We start from the raw sequence: 21680 nt of genomic DNA on the forward strand, positions 1-21680 counted from the left end.
TTGGCGACCCCTGGTGTAACTTTTTCAAAAGATTGTACTTTCTAGAAAAGAAAGTATGCTTTCCGGAGAATACTACAGAAAGTATGCTTTCTGTAGTACTCTCCAGTAAATGTGGAACCGTGAGGTAGGTAATCTGTCAAAATAACCCTTTTTTCAGTCCCAAAACACAGACAACATCAACTTCTTCACAGACGGAGTAATAATTGCCTTTTTTGAGAGGTGGGGAGGAGTTGAGCTTCCATTGTTTTGACATATCTTTAGTCTCCAGATCATACTGGTACACCCATCATTCGGCATTTGTCCCCAACCGATTAAAATAGTTTTCAACATACGCATTACACAAATCCAACAGTTGGCGAGAACATTGCTTCTGCAAAGATGTCACACGTCTGTCACTCAGCATCAGCTGCTCAACCTTTGCAACCATCTCACTGTCCGTGGATTTTGATGGCCTTCTTTCTCTTGGCTCATCAAATATACACTTCTACGACCGCACTGGAACTCCCATTTACACTTTTTTACGGTGTCATAGGATGGACAATTCTACCCATACACAGCTTTCATTTCTTTGTCAATTTCCCAAGCTTTCTGCCCTGCAAACGCAGGAACTTGATCACTACTCGATACTCTACCTTGTCGACCATAGATTCCTTCCTCAGATTACGGGGTCCACCTCTGGTGTACGATCACCTACAAGAATGAAATTTCACATGTTAGTTTTATCTAGGTCAGGGTATGAATTTTTTCATACCCCTTCGTATTACGCTATCTACTTTTATGCTATACTTTATGCTATCAAGTTTGAGATATACGTTACGCTATTCTGTATCACTCGAATATGCTACAACAATGGCGGCAAGTTTTGAGCAGTACAAAATTGTACGGATAATAAGTAGTAACCTACAAAATGACTGGGGAGAGTAGTCTTGTGCAGGCGAAGTTTTTACAGCTCCGGAAATAAAGAAGTTTCCTTTTAACTTTTGCTGTTTTATTGACTTAAATTGGCATATTAATTATATTTTGTAGAGTAGCTTTATATTCCTAGTTACAATACTTAGTTTAATTTTTAACTTCGATAGAGATTTTGTAAGTTATTACTTAGTCGGTAAGGGTATCCACGTGTTTTACAATTTTTGCAGGTCCGATGAATGCGAAGTTTTTAGCTGCTTTATTGACTTAATTGTTATATTAAATTAATTTCTATAAGAAGCTTATAGACCTAGTCAAGATCCTTGGTTTATTCTTTCCGCATCCTCCGTATTTGGTGGTCACGGGCTCAAACCCCGGTCTAATCAAGAAGCGTGTGTTACGCACTGCTGCTCCTGCCCACCTGGCTACGGAGGCGCCAATGGGAGTGCTGTAGCTCAGGGGAGAACGGGGGGGGGGGGAGTGGCTCTCTGAATCAGAGCCTTTTAAAATGCACTGCTTGCTTGATGTTTGTGGAGCAATCAGATACAGAACATGATATTGCCAAAGGGAATGTCTTTGTGTGTGCACGTCATTAAGAAGTATGAGGAAATCAAGCGACAACTCGGCATTGTTATGGGCCTATATGAGAGCTTGAAGGACAGGGTGGATGCCCTCGAAGGATCTAAATTGAGGGACCCCATCAAGCTCTCAGCTGCCCACATCAATGCAGAGCTTGCACTTAAACATCACACAACACAGCGGCAACCCCCAAGGCAGAATGCACTGGTTCCACAAGAACTAGTAGTTGTCAGTAACTCCATTGTCAGGGAACATACTGTGTAAAAATCATAGGTGGAACAGGAACAGTGTATATCTGAGAGGGGCAAAGGTTGATGACGTTGTAGAGCAGATACCATTTTTAAGGGCACAAAAGGAGATATTGTTGTACACGATGGCACTAATGATATTAAGAGTAGGAGACCAGCAGAATTACTAAACAAGTACAGGTCACTGTTGAAAAAAAGCCGTGAATTAGGGTTGAATTTCAAAGTGTCTGCAATTCTTCCCAGACACGACAGGAGGGAGTATATGATGAGAGCCTTGTCAATCAATTCGGCCCTAGAGTGAATGTGCAAGGCTCAAGGGGTAGAATTTTTCTCAGTCTGGTCTGTGCTTTTTCACAGGAGACTGCTTCTATAGGGATGGGATACACTTAAATAGAAAGGGTGCAAGAATATTTGCTGATGCTATCGAGGCAGTGTTAGGTTGGTCGGAAAACTGCTAGATGGGGGGGATACACGGACTAATAGATTAACAGTAGCCATGGGCAGAGGTGAAATTGATTCTTGCACTGCTTCTATTGGAATGAGCAGCAGCCTGGAAAACAAGATGCAGGGTATTTCAGACTGCTGGGAGTCACTGCGGTACAAGTAAACATATGGATTGTGTTAGGGTAGTAAGAATAGGAACAGGTGCATGTATACTTGCGTGTACACCAATGCTAGGAGTTTGGTAAATAAATTTGATAAAGTATGTTGGCTGTATGGTTAGGAATTGTCCGGTATCCTTGTAGGTAAAAGGAACAATCTGTGCAAAGTCATTAGTAATTGCAAAAACCTCAGCATCTTGACCAGCTGGGTCGGTGTGACTAGAAAACGGAAGCCAGCTGGAGTTGTGAACATTAAAATCATCAAGGAAAATTAACTCACTGTTAGGAAAGTTGGACTGGAGAAAGTCAAGTTGCAAAGAGAGGAAGTCAAAGAGCTCCAAGTGATTAGTGGAGTTGGGAGAACAGTAGAGACAACAGATGAATTTGACACAATGAAGTAGAGAGATTTTGAGCCAGAGACAATCGAAAAGAGGAGATTCCAAATTACCAAGTCTATGACGGAATATCGGAATGGACATATACACAAGTACCACCTTTAAGACGAAAGAATCATGCAGCGAATAATTTGGGCAACTCAGATGAGCAGTAGTTGAATCAACTGATAACTAAGATTCTGTCAGTTATTTCAGATGAGAAATATAGGCTGGAAATCATACTTTCTCATTTATATTAAATTAATGGTGTGTGTGTGCACGTGTACATTTTATTATATATTTTTATTATTATAATGAAATAATCCTATTTATTATAGATTGTCAGAAATGTGCTACTGAGATGTAGCATTATTTATATCTTTCTTGCATTAGCACAATTCCTTTTTTTCTTCATTTATTTTTTCAGTTTTTTGAAAACAAAAACTATAACAGAAACGAGAGAGAGAGAGAGAGAGAGAGAGAGAGAGAGAGAGAGAGAGAGAGAGAGAGAGAGAGAGAGAGAGAGAGAGGTTCTGTCTATCTGTGTATTGGGGGGGGATCTTTTCACCCATAATTCTGTATAAGAAATGTGTCAATTAAAAACTACTTAAGTAAGCCTGTGTGTATAATTAGGAAGACAGATTAGAGTTACAGCTACCAAACTAAAATAGAATTAACAAGAAAAAAATATTTTTCTGAGTGTCTTTAGACAAGCCACCTCCACAATAAAGGTGGACAAGGCACCACTTTCTTCATTCAGGCAGTAGTGTTTTTCATTAATGAACCCTGATGACTTTTAATAATAGCTTATCACCAGGAACAAAAGAGGTTCATCACTTAGACTCAAAAAACATGGCAACTGTGCCTGCCTAGCAGACACTTTCACACAGATACCTATAGAAAAGCAAGAGACATTAACGAAACTGTAAACATCTTTAGTAATCAAAATATAAACTTTCTAAATAGTCCTTTAATGAACAAATTAACATTAGCTGTCTTGTTCAAAACATCACTTTACATATCTACAAAAGATTATTTTGCATTAGTATTCATATGTTCAAAATATGTCACTTACCCTAAAGTGATTACTGAATACCGAAGGATGTGCAACTGCTATTTCTAAGATTACATCAACAATAGCAACAAGAAGATCTGGCATGTCAGCATTTTCTAATGCTGATTGAATGTTTGCCATTATCATCTAATTAAAGAAAAAAAGCAAAGCACATATAAAACCAAAATATAATGCACACATACATACACAATCAAGTTTTCTGAGTTAATAAATAGAGGTGTATGATAAGTGATTCCCTATTTTTAAATTATTATCATTTCCTTATTTTTTTTTTATCTTATCTTGATGAAACCAACATTAAATGATTCATTGTTCCTTGAGGTTTAGAAAGTTAATGTTAGTTTCTTTTACGGCTGAATCATACTCCAGTTTTAGTGTGCGAGAGGGCCAAAATTAAAGGTTACTACAAAGTTTGGGAATCTGTTATAAGGGTTCAATGGTGAATGTGGAATCCATTCAACACTGGGTGGAAAAATTGCCATCAAGAGTTAATGACAACAGGCTATGTCACTGACGGGACAAGAACAGGAAGGCCATCAACCACAGACTCCAAACATTACAACAGTGACTGAGATGTTCTTAAGAACAAAGATATCAGTGCATGAAGGAGCTCATGAAAGTGGTCTCTCCATTATACATTTGCTATCTTTAGGAAAGAACTGTCTTTCAAATCATGGAAGCCACATTATGTTCAGCAATTGTTTCCTAATGACTGCAACAGAAGGATGGAATTTGGAGAAATTTGTTGGGAGGTGAACAAAGAGTGGCCAAAGCAGTTCGATAACATTGTTTGGAGTGATAAGGCTTTGTTTCATGTTAGCAGTGTTGTTAATCAAACCAACTGCCATTACTGGGCATCCATTCGGCAACAAAAATCTAGATGTAGTAGTAGTGGTGGCATGTGATGCAAGAAAGCAAGTGTATGAGTTATTGCAGCATCAGGCAAAAAAAAAAAAATTTTCACACAACCATTCCCACTAAATGTTTCTCCAGTTGCTCCTTAAATTTATTTAACCTATCAACTTCCACGACAGATGGAAGTTTGTTCCAGCAATTAACCACCCACTGGCTAAAGGCAAATTTCCACACATCTATTCTACATCTGCCTTTCCTTAATTTGAATTTATGTCCCCTTAGGTAATCTGAACAAGTGAAAGAATCCCATCAGAATTCAGCATGCTCAACCCATTCAAGGTCTTATACACCTCAATCAGATCACCACGGAGGTGCCTAGTCTAGCCACTGCAATTTGCAGAACTTAAGCTTCTCTTGGCAAGAGGATCCCGTCATTCCCCTCACCAATTTTGTTATCCCTCTCTGTATATGCTGAAGCAAATCTACATCCTTTCTAAAATAAGGCCTCCAGACCTGTACGCAGTACTCAAAGCATGGCCTGACCATTGCCATATACAGAGGGACAATCAGCTCCTTTTCCTTGCTAGCAAAATTCCTATATATCATTGACAAAACCGCATGACCTGGCCTCGCTGCCTGTCTGCATTGCTCAGAAAACTTCATATCTGACTGCACAATTACTCCCAGGTCTTTTTCATTTTCTACCACCTTAAGTGTAGTACCACACAGCTGGTATGTTTCTCTGGGGTTACTGCATACGGGTTACTTCTACCCATATGCAGTACTTTGCATTTGTCAAGGTTAAACTTCAGTTGCCACTTCTTAGCCCATCTGCCCAAATTATCTAGATCCTGTTGCAGTAGCACACTGCTATTACTGTCATTAACAACCCTGCCAACCTTTGTATCATCTGCAAACTTCGACATTAAGCCTGATATAACTTCATCAATATCATTGATAAATATACAAAACAACAGTGGACCCAACACCGAATCCTGCGGGACTCCACTAATAACATTAGTCCACGAAGAGCAGCACCCATTGATTACCACCCTCTGTCTTCTCCCACTCAACCATCCTTTTATCCATTGTAGCAACTTACCCTTAATACTATCCTGCTCCAATTTGTATGGTAGTCTTCCATGCACAACAGTGTCAAAAGCTTTCCTGAAATTCAAGTATATGGTATCAAAATTATTTTTGCATCCAGTTCCTTTGTAACCACATCATAATATCCTATAAAATTTGTCAGACAAGACTTTCCCTTAACAAACCCATGCTGTGTCTTAATTATTGCTGCAGTCTTGTCTAGATGATCCTGTTATGTATCTTTAACCAGACTCCATTATTTTACCCGGAACAGAAGTTAAACTAACTGGTCTGTAATTACTCGTGTCACCCTTCGATTCTCCTTTGTGAACTGGGGATACATTTGCACATCACCAGTCTGTGGGGACCTCCCCTGAGACTGGAGATGTGCAAATGGCTAAGGATTTGCTTACTTTCTTTGCCACCTCCTTTAATATAACTGGATAGATCCCATCCACCTCAGGTGCCTTTCTTGTTTAACTTAACAATGCGATGTTTAACTTAACAATTTCTCCTCCACTTTTCTCTCAGTTATTACAAAATCATTCAGCACCCTTCTACAATTTGATAACCTTCTGGCAGTTTCAAACCCTAATAACTCCTCATGTATGAATGTAGATGCAAAATACTCATTCAGTTTGTTTGTTATCTGAGCAGGATCATCAACAGTCAAACCATCGATATCAAGTGAACCAATCAGATTCATCCCCTTCCTTTTAGAGTTTATATAAGTAAAGAAATCCTTGCTGTTTTTCTTAGCATCCTTTGCCAAAGATTTCTTGTAATGTGCCCCTTGCCTGCTTAACCTCCTTTGTGACTTGATTACATACTAGCTTATATCTGCCATTTTTCTTCTCTGTCAAGAGTCTCATTAGTTCATTTGATAACCATTTAGGCCTAAACCTTGAACAATATTTCTTAATAGGTATGAAACTTTTAGTAGCTTCCAGGATTAATTCCTTAAATGCTTCCCACTTAGAATTTGCTGTTGGTAACATCATTAGTTGATCCCACTGTACAGAATTTAAAAACTGTCTAAAACCACTGAAAATATGTGTGTTCAAAGGGCTCATGGTAATCCAAAGGTAATAGTCTGGTATTGTATCTCATCATCCACAGTCATTGGACCTCTGAAAGGATATCTGAAATCAACTATTTCAGTTATTAGCTTAAAATGAAAAAGAATATGTCCAGAGCTTGCCAGCTATTGGATATGAAGAAATAAATGTTGTAAACTTGTAACTTATTAGTCAAAAATTATATTTCAACAAATCAGATATATCAGCACATGAAGTGAAAATAATACTGGTGTGATGCCAAATTTAATTCAGCAACATCCTTAAGCATGAAATGCATAGGACCCACTTTGGAAAGTTCTGATATAATAACAATTTCATTCTCTTCCAAAATAATAATTTTTTATAGTCATCAACTTCATCTATTATTGTATCACAATAGGCATTTCCCGAAAATATGGCATTAAGATGAAAATGAGAGAGAAAAAATTAATAATAATAATTTATTCATATTGCTTTATTATTCTCCCAACCACAGGCTCACCCTACGCAATGGTTGTACAACAAATAACAACTGCATTAAAATGATCATCAAAGGTGTCAACAAAAATTATCAAAAAAAAAAATGGAAACAAAACTAACTGCAAAAATTCTCTTTAGGGCAGTTATCAAATTCTCTATCATACTACAAAGAATTTTCTTCCGAACTGTCCGGAACCTCTGAAATAAACTTCAAACTAATAAAGAATTCCTTCTGTTGAACAGTGCACGTTAAAAAACAAAATGGCTTGAATTTGAACAAGGGTCAATAATCTGTGCTGACACTGCTGGATACATACCATTCTACACATCAAGATCTCATTCTAGAGATCTTGATGTTACTCATAGCCATTCTCATAAAAGATACCAATCTTAAATTTTTTCATTCCACATCTATTAACTCACTACTCTATGAAGCAGTGCTCGTGACATTGAAACTAAATGCATACTGATCTGATGTAACAGCAATTTACATCCCTTCAAATCAGATATCACTACCATTGATAATGTCAGCTGGCTAACTAGTAGAACTACACCCCTCTGAGGAAGATGCAATAACATATGCTGATGATAAATTTACTAACTTTAATCCTGCCTGCAGTATATCAATAGCAATAACTTCAATCAGCAACATCTCGGTTGCACTTTTCATACACAGCACTTCAGGTTAAATCTTTACCCAAATATATCTATAGTAATAATATGCTCACTCAAGCAGTAAACATCAACAATTCAACCCTCATTTTTGGCACTCCCATCCCAGTTACCACCAGCCATAAGGACTTCGGCATGTATTTAATCCAAAGCTAAGATTTGATACCCACGATGAATATCTCCATAAGCAATTCAACACTATGTCAAAAAGTAAAACACTGTCTCCATGTCAAAGTAACCTGAGACTGCTACCCAATATCTGCAAACTGTATAATTTTGCATGCTTCTGAATTCTGTGCAAGTGCTTCTGCCCAATTCAGAAACTGGTGTATACATGCAAATACTGGACTCTCAAATGGGTCACTCATAAGCATCACCGATGCGGCATCTGGCAGTCTGATACTTATGCTGCATCTGGCATCATCAGTATCAGAATTTATCTGGCTAGCTGGTTAGGCATTTCCAGATTTCCAAATTTGATGCCTGGAAGAAATTTGTTCATCTTGTCGATAATCAAACTCTCTGGAACATAGTTTACAAAATTGCTAGAAACAAGCTACATGCATCTATTATCTATAACACTGTTATAAGTAATAACACTAAATCTCTTTCTTGAACAGATACTGTAAATTCAATTCTGGATGCTCTCTTCTTACCTGATGATCCCCTTTTAGATTTGCCATCATAAAGATATTCGATCACTTAATCTTAATTACTTTACTTTACTTCCTCGGTTGCTGCTCCTCTTATCCCTGTTGAATTATCTTCTGCCATCACCAGGATTAAACATAATTGGTGTCCTGGCGAAGATCTTATTGAAGGGGAGTTTTGGATAAAACTTCATTCCTGCTATCCAAATGGTCTTCTAAATTTATATAGTAAATATCTACAATGGTTTGTTTTCCCAAATTCCTGGAAATCTGCCACCTTAAGAATTCTGTTGAAACCTGGCAAGTCTCCCAATCTTCCCCGGTCTTACAAACCTATTGCTTTGTTATCTAATTCTGGTAAGTTCCTAGAACATTTGATCTCATATAGAATCCTGACTTTGTTTATTCAGGACACAAAAATCTATTCAAGTAATCAATATGGTTTTTGTTCTGGAGTTGGTGCTGAAGATGCCCTTGTTACTCTTCTGAATCATTAATGAATCGTCTTCTAAATATGTCCTGGCAATTTTTATGGACTTCAAGGGCGCCTTTGACTCTCTTTGGCCAGGAAGCACCCTCAAACATCTTAGAATTCTGAACTGCACTGCTAACCTATATAATGTTATTAGGAATTATTTTTCAGGTAGATCTGTTAAAGTTACATCAGATTTTCACGGACCTTCTCAGAAAGTCTCATGTGGATGTCCGCAAGGGTCTATTCTTGGACCCTTGTTTTGGAATCTTGTTCTCAAACAATGGTTGCTAAAGGTTTTACCAAATTATTCATCAGTTACATACATGGATGATTTAGTTCTTTTTTATGGAAATTCTTGCCATTTGTTTGAAGAAAATGTGAATTCTGTTCTTCAACAACTTTTTGATTGGTCAACACTTAAACTATTTCTCACAGCAAAACTTGTATGATGGTCTTCAAAGGCACCCTTTCACCAACTCATCCTCATCTCAAAAATTAATGGTAAATCTCTCCCTTTTGTAACTACCACAAAATTCCTTGGATTGCCATATAATTGCCTTCCCTTTCTTCCCCATCTGAATCATCTGTCTGACAAAGTGAAAAAATATGTCTTTCAAATTGTTTGCATTTTGCATCAGGAATGAGATCTGAACCATAAGATTTTGTATACGATATACAAAGCTCTTGTTTTACCAATTACCACTTATGCTGCTGCAGCCTGGTTTAGATGCACTAAAATGATTACAGTTCAGTCCAAGTTAATTAACCATTAACTTTAATGGTTAATTCTCCACCCCCCCTTTTTTTTTACTGAATATGTAATAATTTCTTTGGATAATTATTTGTATATTTGTATAATTCTGTACATTTTTGTATATTTCTATCTCTATAATTTTGTATATTTTGAATCTGCATAATTTTTTAAATTTTCTGTATAATTTCTTTCAATGCAAACAGTTTGTATAACTATTTGCTTAAGATTATATAATTTACTGTATAATTCCTTTTCTTGCAAACAGTTGAGGGGTTAACTATTTTATCTATCTCTAAACGGTTCCTCCATTTTTAAAGAAAATCTAACTCTAAACAAAATTTCCTCCAATTTGAATCCCTAATTTAACCTGAAATGATTTCTTTCATGTTTAGTTCTGTTTTTCTACCTACAGACGTATCCTGTATCACTACAGTGAAACAAAGTGGAGTAGAACTAATGTTCCAGGTGCTGCCATTCATCAGACACATACTTTATAAACACAAGTGTGGGAATAAAAATTTGAACATTTTCAAGGTCAAGGTGATTCTTTAAAAATTTCCATTTTGGCTTCTCCATCACAGTTAAAAATGTGTAAAGCAGTGCCACCTGGGTTAGCTAGGGAGTAGATATAGGTAAAATATTATTAAAATATTTTATTCGTAAACTGCATTCAGTTACTCATATTTAGAACTAGTCTGAAAGAAGTCGAAGGGTAGTTTGGATTTAAAGTGTAAAGAGATTAATATCTTAACATTTGTGGGCTTTAGGATGCCAAGAATATAGATAGAGGAGGTGGAGTTCTATTGGTGCACACTGACTGAGTAAGACCTAGTATAGTATTTTTTCTTAGATAGAGTCTTAAAGCTGGCCATAGGATAGTGAGCCTTGGTATAGTAGTTTTTCTTAGGTGGAGTCTTAAAGATTGCCATAGGACAATATGGCAGCCACCTGGAATTCATTATATGTATAGTGTACTTTAGTATGGGGTCATTACAAATGTAACTATACCAGATTGTTCCTAGATTTATTGGTCAGGACTAAACAAAGAATAGGTGACCTCTGGTGTATGATTAATATAATAACTGTGAAAACTGTGTAGTTATTTTGAGACATAACAGTTCATCAGTACACTCATCTAGCAGATAACATAACATTGGAGCTGGGTATTAAAAATGGGAACCGGAACTGTTAGGTATATTACCAGATGTGACACTGTTAGGTATATTACTAGACACTCACCAGATGTGACCCCCAGGGGCTCACATCTGGTGAGTGTGGGCTTGGCACACCCAGGGTCCTGAGCTGGATATCATCATTCTTCTCTTTCTTGGTCATTCTCTCTCTCTCTCTCTCTCTCTCTCTCTCTCTCTCTCTCTCTCTCTCTCTCTCTCTCTCTCTCTCTCTCTCTCTCTCTCTCTCAGGGTAATTCAGAGTTTTTTTTTTTTTTTGCCTAGTGCAGCATAAGCCTCAGGTTTCCTTGCACATATGGCTAATAATAATAATAATAATAATATCAGATAACATAACCTTGGGTACATTTTGGGTTTATACATAATAAAACAAATAACTGTGTAATATGTTAAGTGTGGGGGGCAAAAATCCAGGTGAAGATACATATACTTCTAAGTTAAAGAGGCACATGATGTAAGGGAGAAAGCGATTGAAAACAATCCAGGGAAAATGAGTGATCCTAAGACTTATACAGACTTGAAAAATACAGGTAAGATTAACAGCAATTGTTCAGAAAGGAATTCAGGGACTACAATTAAGAGTCATATTGAGGAAGATGATGAAATGAGGCATGGATGTGATTTCTAAGCTTGTTGGTGGTGCATCAAGAGATTTTTCTATGGGGGAAATAAACCCTTCCCATAAACAAAAGAATGTTAGTGTGCATGCATAGGTCCACTGGGTTCCAGAATGTTGGAGTAAATGCAATAACTGTGCAATTACTGATTTAATATCGTGAGTGTTCTAATAGGATTTTTATTGGGTACAGTCCACATTATTTTAAGAGGCATTATCTGACAACGATGTGTTATCGGTGCTTAAAGTATGGACACAATGTGGGAGATTGTTATTCACAAAAGGAAACTTGTTCACGCTGTGTGCTTAATGACCATTCTTACACTGATTGTTTATATAAGCACACTTGACCAACTTGTGCAAACTGTTTAGCTGAGAATTAAAGTGGAAATCATTCTGTACGAAGTCATCTTTGTCCCTCATTTCAGAAGGCTTTATGATCTGTCATGGGCAATATGGGAAGTGTGGATCTTCTTGAAGCCTGGACTTAGTTAAGCATGACAGTGTGGAGAGTAATATCGTTTTCTGTTTCACTTTCCTCCTCTCATCTTCTCTCTATTTTCTTTCCTGTCTTTCTTTGTACTGATCTTTCTCTTCTCTTCTTTAACTCTGCACACATCACGCTATTACAGTGTTCTTTGATCAGTATGCTGGATTGATATGTACAATGGTTTCAGTGCTAGATGGTGGTTCTCTGGCTCAGCTCCACATGCCAAGGATGGAAACTAGCTTGTCATAGTGTGCTGTGGCAGGCCAATCTAAGAGGCCAGTCGCTCAACACGAACAACATAACCCAACACTACACTATGATACAAATACACCACTACACTGATTAGCCTTTATCTGTATGGAAACCACACATTAAAAGTGGAGTCACTGGGTTGCCATTGTTTGCTTGGGTCACACACACCAATAAATAACTAAATAAATAATATCCTTAAAGTTTGGCTGGGGCCACACACACACACACCAATAAATAACTAAATAAATAATATCCTTAAGGTGAAGAGTACTATTCTCTTTTGTATCTCATTGTGACGCAATTCTTTAACTGCAACTGGCGATTTTCTTGCATCTCCTAGTGATGCAACGATTCTCATATAATATTTTCTTTATGTCATCTTGCTGCAACCATCATAGTGAGCACCCTATAGTGATGTGGACTGGTTCACTCATTCTTTTCTTCATGTCATTACATATGATCTATGCATAATACCAACTACTGATCTCAATACATCCCCTTGGGTTGCAATGACTTATCAGGAATGTAAATATCAAAATATGAACACTTCTCTATTTCTTTTTGGGTGTTATCACGCAGATAGTAGATCCCTGTATGCAGATAGTACATATCTCATATGGAGCCTGGTCCGGCTCCATATGAGAGGGATTTTAACCAACTAGCGGCAGTACTTACTGTATTATATTATATGTATTACATAAATTATTTGTACAGTATTTTATATAGGTGGCAGGGTTTCCAGAAAAGCTGGATGGGACCACCAAGTTTAATAAATTAAAAAATCCTTAAGGTCCGACCCTACACTTATTCTGAAGCTTTAACAACTGTCTGATCATTTCTTACCTCTCCAAGCACTTTCAAAAATAGAGCCATTCCTGCAACTTATAACTGACCTGCAGAGGATGACCACTAAAGAGCAACACAGTTGCATCTCTGAGTGGACCACATGGATACAACTGAAATAAATCTTGCTAATATTTGTGATATAAACTGTGCCATATTACCTGATAAAAAAAATGTGAGACATCAACTGAAAAAAACTGATTAAAACTAATATATTGATTAAAGCACAACACAAAAAATCATTCAACTAAAGGATAAAGGATGCAAAAACAAAACAAGCAGCCAACACATTTACAATTGCTGCTATTGGCTGAGAGGAAGGACCACATGGTCCAGTCAGAGGCAATCATAAGCGAAGTCCATTGTAAAGTGAAATAAGTAGGCACCTCTTAACATGGTCAATGGTTAGCAGAATCAGCCACTTAATAGAATCAAATTTCAGAAACCAATTCAAATCATTAAAATGCACTGCACTTTCATTGTTATCATATATTCAGTTATAAGAATCAATTTTGAATGCCTTTGTGATATTTCGGGAGATCACGACCATAAAACAATTTGCAGTATCCGGTTTATTGGGCTTTTCTATTAGTGCAATCTATTATAAATGGGTAATAAACTCAATCTTATTGCATTTGCGATAGTACTGATAACTGGAATTCTGTGGATTTTAATGTCAATAAATTTTGACATTAATAGTTTGACGTAAATATTTTTTCAGAATATTCTCTTCATTCCTATTTTTTTAATTTCCGTAAATTTGTTATTCCGTATCTCACCTGCATGTATTGTGTTATTTGCAATTTTATGCATGCCGTGTTCTTCATTATTGATGCTTATCTTTTTTACTGTTTTAAATTTTACAACAAACAAAAATGTCAGTGAACAGAAATTAGTTAGCATGTACATATTACAATAGTAATTAAGCTATGTATGTAAGCGTAAATCTATTTTTAATTTTGCTGTGGAAAATATTCTTCCAATTTTCAATGTCTATTTAATTTTTTAATTAGCAAGGTAATAAAGAGCAAATTTGTGTTTTTTATATTTTTACTTTTATAGCCTGTGGATAATATTCCTCTTATTTTCACTTATCAGAATCACCATTTAATAGAATTAAAATTCAATTTGCAAAAGGGATCACAATAACTGCCACTTACCACATATCATATAGGGAACGGAGAGTCCATTGTAAAGTGATTTGATCATAAAGTAAACCAATTGTAAAATGGCGGTCTACTGTACTTATATAATTGTAATACTCCTGGCCTTGTCTAATTATAACACCCCCCAGCGACCTTATCTAATAGCAATACTCTAGGCCATTGTCACTGTCATTTTTGACAATTACATAATGATGTAAATATTGTCCTTTTGTGTTTTATCAGTCACTATACAATAAGTTGGCTTTATGTTAGCAATGCCCATTTAGTGACAAATGGGCCTGGAGTACTGGGGTCCATAGTTTAACAAATAGATATTTATTTACAGTATACCCAGTATAAAATAATATAAGTACAATTTCAGTAGCTTTCGGAACTCGTGTCCCTTTATCAACTGACAAATTTGAATACATTACAAGCAAAGTGTGGCACGTTACTCATTCGTCATTGTTGTAGCACGGACGTGTGCTGCCTTGCGCCAGTGATCATCCATCAATAAAACGGTTGTCTCCAGGATTGGATGTATACGCATGCCTTTCTGGCAATTTAATGCTTAGGGTTGTTCATTATGTTTAGTGACTCTAGCCATAGGCGGTGGCGAAAGTGTCGCGCGTGGTCCACTATCTCAAAGTCGCGCTTGGGGTCAAGATCGTGGTTGGTAGCCCAAAAATGTTCTGCAAGCGCGGACTGGTCAGTTTCGGCAAGCCGGATTGCTCTGTCGTGTTCCGTGAGGCGATCCTGGAGACGTCTCGATGTCTCACCTACGTAGCAACTGTTACAGGCCCTACAGGTGATACGGTACACTACATTGCTGCGTAAGACAGGTGTGACAGGGGGTCTTCACACTGGAGACAAGTGAATGTAGGTTCCTACCTGGTAATTGTACACATTTGATGTTGTAACTTCTCAGGATCTTCGAGATACGTCCTGACACTCCTGGATAGTACGGAATGTAGGCGGATGATATGCCGACTTGCTTCGGAGGTCTTGGGTTGGAAGTAAGTTCTTGTGCCTGTAACAAGCATCTGTTTAGTACATGGGATGGATAACCGCATCTGGTTAGGTCCGCCTTCACACGGGAGATCTCGTTACGTCTAATTGTGTCGGTGCTGGACCTCAGTATACCGCAAACCCATGTGGTGCGGTCAATTCACCAACTACGGGTCCGGCCACGCTCCAAGCCATCTCAATAGCACTGCCCGCACCCTGTTCTCCAGGGCCTGGAGCCATTCCAGCACCGACACAATTAGACGTAACGAGATCTCCCGTGTGAAGGCGGACCTAACCAGATGCGGTTATCCATCCCATGTACTAAACAGATGCTTGTTACAGGCACAAGAACTTACTTCCAACCCAAGACCTCCGAAGCAAGTCGGCATATCATCCGCCTACATTCCGTACTATCCAGGAGTGTCAGGACGTATCTCGAAGATCCTGAGAAGTTACAACATCAAATGTGTACAATTACCAGGTAGGAACCTACGTTCACTTGTCTCCAGTGTGAAGACCGCTGCTACGTAGGTGAGACATCGAGATGTCTCCAGGATCGCCTCACGGAACACGACAGAGCAATCCGGCTTGCCGAAACTGACCAGTCCGCGCTTGCAGAACATTTTTGGGCTACCAACCACGATCTTGACCCCAAGCACGACTTTGAGATAGTGGACCACGCGCGACACTTTCGCCACCGCCTATGGCTAGAGTCACTAAACATAATGAACAACCCTAAGGCATTAAATCGCCAGAAAGGCATGCGTATACATCCAATCCTGGAGAAAACCGTTTTATTGATGGATGATCACTGGCGCAAGGCAGCACACGTCCGTGCTACAACAATGACGAATGAGTAACGTGCCACACTTTGCTTGTAATGTATTCAAATTTGTCAGTTGATAAAGGGACACGAGTTCCGAAAGCTACTGAAATTGTACTTATATTATTTTATACTGGGTATACTGTAAATAAATATCTATTTGTTAAATGCCCATTTCCTTGTATGGTAATGGACTGGTCTGTAATGCTGGTGAAGGCTCGAAGTCAGAAATAACTAATGTAAGGTTGTAGTTCACTGAAATGGTAATCAGTTTTTGAGTGTCTGCAAAGAAAAATGGATTGGCATTGAGAGTTTTCCAACTTCAAATGTTTTGGAATGATTGTGGAGGCACGACATGCAGGTGCCAATATCTTGACAACAGTCCACCTGGTTAAGTGCTCCCATTTGGTCCTTGAGGTTGTCACAGACAATCTCTCAGATATGCCAGACAAGCTGTACTTGCTATCTGGGAGTCGAAAACGCTGATGGAACTGATATTCGGCTGACACTCAAGTCAAGTGGACCCAATTTCGGCGAAGTCCAGACGGTCTGTGACAGCCAAATCCTCTGCTTGCACCTTCACGATGGTGGGACTGTTAGTAATCCTGGGTATAACCTCCATGCGCAAGTACATGGTGGGTGACCACCCAGGTGTGAACCAACATAAGCAGGGGTCGAGGTGTGGCGCCCACACCACATGGAGGAACGCCGCCCCTCTATGTTACCAGGCAGTACTAGGTGGTAGATGACTGTCATCAACCGGTGAAATACCACCACTCTGCTTATTGGAGGCTTGAAATGGTGGAACCCATGTTTAGTCTCTAGAGCTAAGTTCCGGTCAACCTTTCCCTATCTCTTCCATCATGCAGTATGATTGATGACTTTTGAGGTTATGATGAACGTCGTGGCGAGATCCAATATTCATTACATTTCGAGGTTACAGCTCTAAAACGGTGTTCGCAGGCCGGCCGCTAGTTAGTACACCAGACTGAACCTATTGGTAACTCTCTAGGAAGCTTCCGGATCAGGTAGTGTATAATCTTGCTGCCTCTACTCTGCCAGATAGTGACTGGAGGGAGTCCGAGTAGTGTGTATGCGGGGAGCATGTCGAGGCCACGTTATGTCAAGGATCTGGGTATATTCTTACCACATGTACGCCATATCCAAAAATTTCATTACTTCATACAGCATGTCCCACCTACTTTTTCTTACTATTGAATACACCATGAATTGTCAAACTAATAGAGCAAGCTTATCTGCGAAAAGATCTAAACCTCCCAAGGACTTCCTAATTCATTTCACAAATATACGTGGTCTCCATTCTAATCTCAACGATGTCCATTTCCACTTGCAGTCTGCCAAACCCCATGTACTTTTTCTGACAGAATCTCAGATATCGGTTGATTCATCTACTGCTCATCTCAGATGCCCAAATTATTCGCTGTATGATTCCTTTCGCCTCAAAGGTGGTACTTGTGCATATGTCCGTTCTGATATTCCCTGTCAGAGACTTGGCAATTTGGAATCTCCTCTCTTTGATCTTCTCTGGCTTAAAATCTCTCTACCTCATTGTGTCAAATTCATCTGTTGTCTCTACCGTTCTCCCAACTCCACTAATCACTTGGAGCTCTTTGACTTCCTCTCTTTGCAACTTGACTTTCTCCAGTCCAACTTTCCTAACAGTGAAGTAATTTTCCTTGGTGATATTAATGTTTACAACTCCAGCTGGCTTCCGTTTTCTAGTCACACCAACCCAGCAGGTCGAGATGCTGAGGCTTTTGCAATTACTAATGACCTAGCACAGATTGTTCATTTACCTACAAGAATGCAGGACAATCCTAATCATACAGCCAATACGCTTGATCTTTTTCTCACAAACAACCCTTCTAAGTACACGGTCGAAGTGAGAGGTCCTTTAGGCACTTCAGATCACAACTTGGTGATTGTCTCTTCTCCAATGGAACCTTTATCTCATGGCTATTCCCAACCACGTGTTGTTTGGCATTACAAGAATGCAAAATGGGATGATTTGCGAGACTTCTTTTCTTCTTTTCCTTGGTCGAATTACTGTTTCAAAACTTCTGATGTCAACGTTTGCTCAGATCGTGTCAGTGAAATTATTCTTGCAGGAATGGAATCCTTTATCCCACACTCCAAACCTTGGTTTTCCAATAAATGTGCTAAGACTGTCCAAGAGAAGAATGTTGCATATCGTAATTGGCTTGTTTCTAATTCTGCAGTTTCATTTTCTGCCTACACCAAAGCTCGCAACAGTTGTAAAGCAGTTATTAACCAGTCCAAACTAGAGTTTGAACAGGCTAAGAGTAGAAAACTTGCTTCTTACCCTAATGGTAGCCGAGCATTCTGGTCTCTTGCCAAAGCTATTGGCCGCAACTTTTGCCCATCTTTGCTCCCACCTCTGTCCAAACCAGATGGTTCTGTTGCCACTTCAGCCAAGGATAAAGCTGACCTGCTAGCATCCCATTTTTCTTCCAGCTCATGTATTAATGATCTTGGTAAAACACCTCCCACCATTCCCAACACGCTCCATTCAATGCCTCCTGTGGTCTTCCGTCAAAAGGATATCAGAAGGATTTTGATGAATCTTGATGCTAAGAAAGCTCCAGGTCCTGATGGTATTTCTCCACTTGTTCTCAAAACCTGTGCTCCTGAACTTACTCCTATTATTTGCCGCCTTTTTTCACTTTCTTATTCCAAAGGTGTTTTTCCTTCTGCTTGGAAATTTGCTCATATCCAGCCAGTTCCTAAAAAGGGTGACAAATCCCTCCCATCCAATTATCGTCCCATTGCAATTACTTCTACTCTTTCTAAAGTAATGGAGAAATCAATTAACCGCCAACTCTTAAACTACCTAGAAACCTTCCGTCTGATCAACGATCACCAGTATGGATTCCGTCAGTGTCGATCCACTGGAGATATTCTGGCTTATGTTACCCATTTATGGACTAATTCAATGGAAAGGTTAGGTGAAACACAAGTAGTTGCTCTTGACATTTCAAAGGCTTTTGCTCATGTTTGGCATAAAGGTCTTCTAAACAAGCTTCCATCTTATGGTTTTCCAACTGTTTTTAGTAATTGGTTATCCAGTTTTTTCTCTGATCGCTCACTGAGGGTGATGGTAGATGGCTCTCTGTCTTCTAACTTCTCCACTAATGCCGGTGTCCCCCAAGGTTCAGTTCTTTCCCCCACTCTTTTCCTCTTGTATATCAATGACCTTCTTCCATTGACTGGAAATCCTATCCATAGTTTTGCCGATGATAGCACATTGCATTCCACTTTCCATTTTGAGAAACCTTGTCCTGCTCAATCAGCTTCAACTTCTCGAAAATCTGCTACCAATTCCTTAAATGCCGATCTTCAGGTAATTCACCAGTGGGGCAAAGACAACTTAGTTGATTTCAATCCTTCTAAAACTCAGTCTTGTCTTATATCTCGCAAAAAGGATTCTTCTACTTCTATGCTTATCTTTAGTGACACTCCGATTTCTAGGCAAAATGATATATCTCTTTTGGGGATTACCCTGACTTCTAATCTCTCTTGGCACAAGCACATTACAAATATTGCTTCCTCTGCATCTAAAAAACTTGGTTTTCTCTTTCGCTCTCGGTGTTACTTTTCTTCCAAACAGCTTCTCACTCTGTATAAATCGCAAATTCGCCCTGCCAAGGAATATTGTTCCCATATCTGGGGTGGTGCCCCCAAAACCTCTCTCCGGCTTCTTGATTCCATTCAGAAGAGGGCAGTTAGGTTAATTAATGATTCATCTCTAACAGAGTCTCTCCACTCGCTTTCTCATAGACGCACTGTTTCTGCTGCATGCCTCTTCTACAGATACTTCCATGGGCACTGTTCTTCTGAATTGGCTTCTATAATTCCTGCTCTCTCTTTCAAAACAGTCCGAACACGTGCCGCCACCAGCCAACATCCATTTACTGTCCAACTTCAAATCCACAGAACCAACTTTTCATCTTCCTCATTTATTCATTCAACTGCCGTTTTCTGGAACAACCTTCCTTCACACGTATTTCCTGAAAATTACAATCTACAGAAGTTCAAGTCCAATGTCAACAAATATCTTCTTTCGTCTTCTTAACCTCAAACCCAAGCACGGTACTAAGTACTATAGGTTCTAATACCTCTCGTGTTTGGGGTTCTCATAAAAAAAAAAAAATTTATATTGTCACAAGTCTACTGTAACTGGCTCATCAGATGTTCAACAAGTCTATGGTTGTTGAACATCTGATGGTCAATGGTCACAGCCACATGTGGTCAATGCCTGTGATGAGCAGTGTTTGTCTCATCTCGCAACAAAGCAGCAACACAGCACCCTGGCCCATCTAACAACACAGGAACAGTAAGACCAATATTCACATGATCTATGCACAGGAAATTAGCTTGTATAGGCAGTTAATGGCTGTCACAGGTACCCGTGCTCACTAAGAGACACAAGAAACTGCACACCTTGCATGGGCACATTGGCAACAACACTGGCCCACTGATATATGGAAATCTGTTCACCTGGGCTGGTGAATCCTGTTTCCAACTCTATCATGCTGATAAGCATATTCACATTTGGAAAAGCAACAAAAGGCACAGTGGTATTATGGTTTGGGGGCTGTTTTGTAGAATGCCCTAGGTCCACTGATCACCATTAATCAGATCAATAGGAATACCTACCTATTCAACAGATCAATAGGAATACCTACCTTTCTATCACTGCCAACCAAGTCTATCAACAAGATAGACTCTGGCATTTATCAACAAGACAGCACACAATGCCACAAGGCCAGGCAGATTTCTAACTGGTTTCAGGAACATAACATGAAAATGAATTCTCTGTCCTCGACTGGAACCTCTTTAATTTAACGGTCCAAGCTTCCCTTCAAATTCCTGGAAACACCAATCTCACCGACCTCAACCACAACCAGCATCAGAGGAAAATAACATCAATCATAACCAATGTCTGTGACAAAACAATCAAGAAGAAACACGCTTTCCCAAGTGCTGTCCCATGGTGGTGCAACCAACTGGATCATCTCCGCCATCAGGTTCATACAGCACGGAAATCATTTCAACGTGCTCGCCGTACCTGGCCCCCTCATGAAGTTGATGCCCTACGCAATAACTATCGTAGACTAAGAAATGATTACACTAGTTTAATTAGAGCCAAGAAGAAACAGTCTTGGGAGCACCTGGTCTCCACGACTGGAAACAGCACCCCCTGGGGAGTTGTGTATCGCATTGTTACGAAAAAGCTCCCCAGGGGTGAGGTCTCCTCTACAGTCACCCCCGCAGGGCACCACAACCCTCACATGGGAAGAGTCAGTAAACAACATCTTGGACACCCTGTTCCCGCTAAACACAGATCCTCAATCCAGCCAGCAACAAGAAATCTGTACTGAAAACGCATCCTACAGCACCACTTCTATAGAACCGCCTTTCAACTTAGATGAATTAAAACTTTCCATTGGC

At 39.1% G+C, this 21680-nt stretch overlaps 1 protein-coding gene across 1 annotated transcript in view; it reads right to left on the bottom strand.

Annotated features, from left to right (window-relative positions):
* The window catches only part of nonC (serine/threonine-protein kinase Smg1), a 1411261-nt gene that overhangs the window by 1289413 nt on the left and 100168 nt on the right, over nucleotides 1–21680 (bottom strand). Inside the window, exon 7 of the mRNA XM_090378365.1 lies at nucleotides 3788–3913. Coding sequence (XP_090234491.1) covers nucleotides 3788–3913 — 126 coding nt within the window. The remainder of the gene's footprint in view (nucleotides 1–3787; nucleotides 3914–21680) is intronic.

The sequence above is a fragment of the Mastigoproctus giganteus genome, chromosome 7, assembly GCF_048544385.1.
Source record: "Mastigoproctus giganteus isolate SK-2022 chromosome 7, ASM4854438v1, whole genome shotgun sequence".
NCBI classification, from domain to species: domain Eukaryota; kingdom Metazoa; phylum Arthropoda; class Arachnida; order Uropygi; family Thelyphonidae; genus Mastigoproctus; species Mastigoproctus giganteus.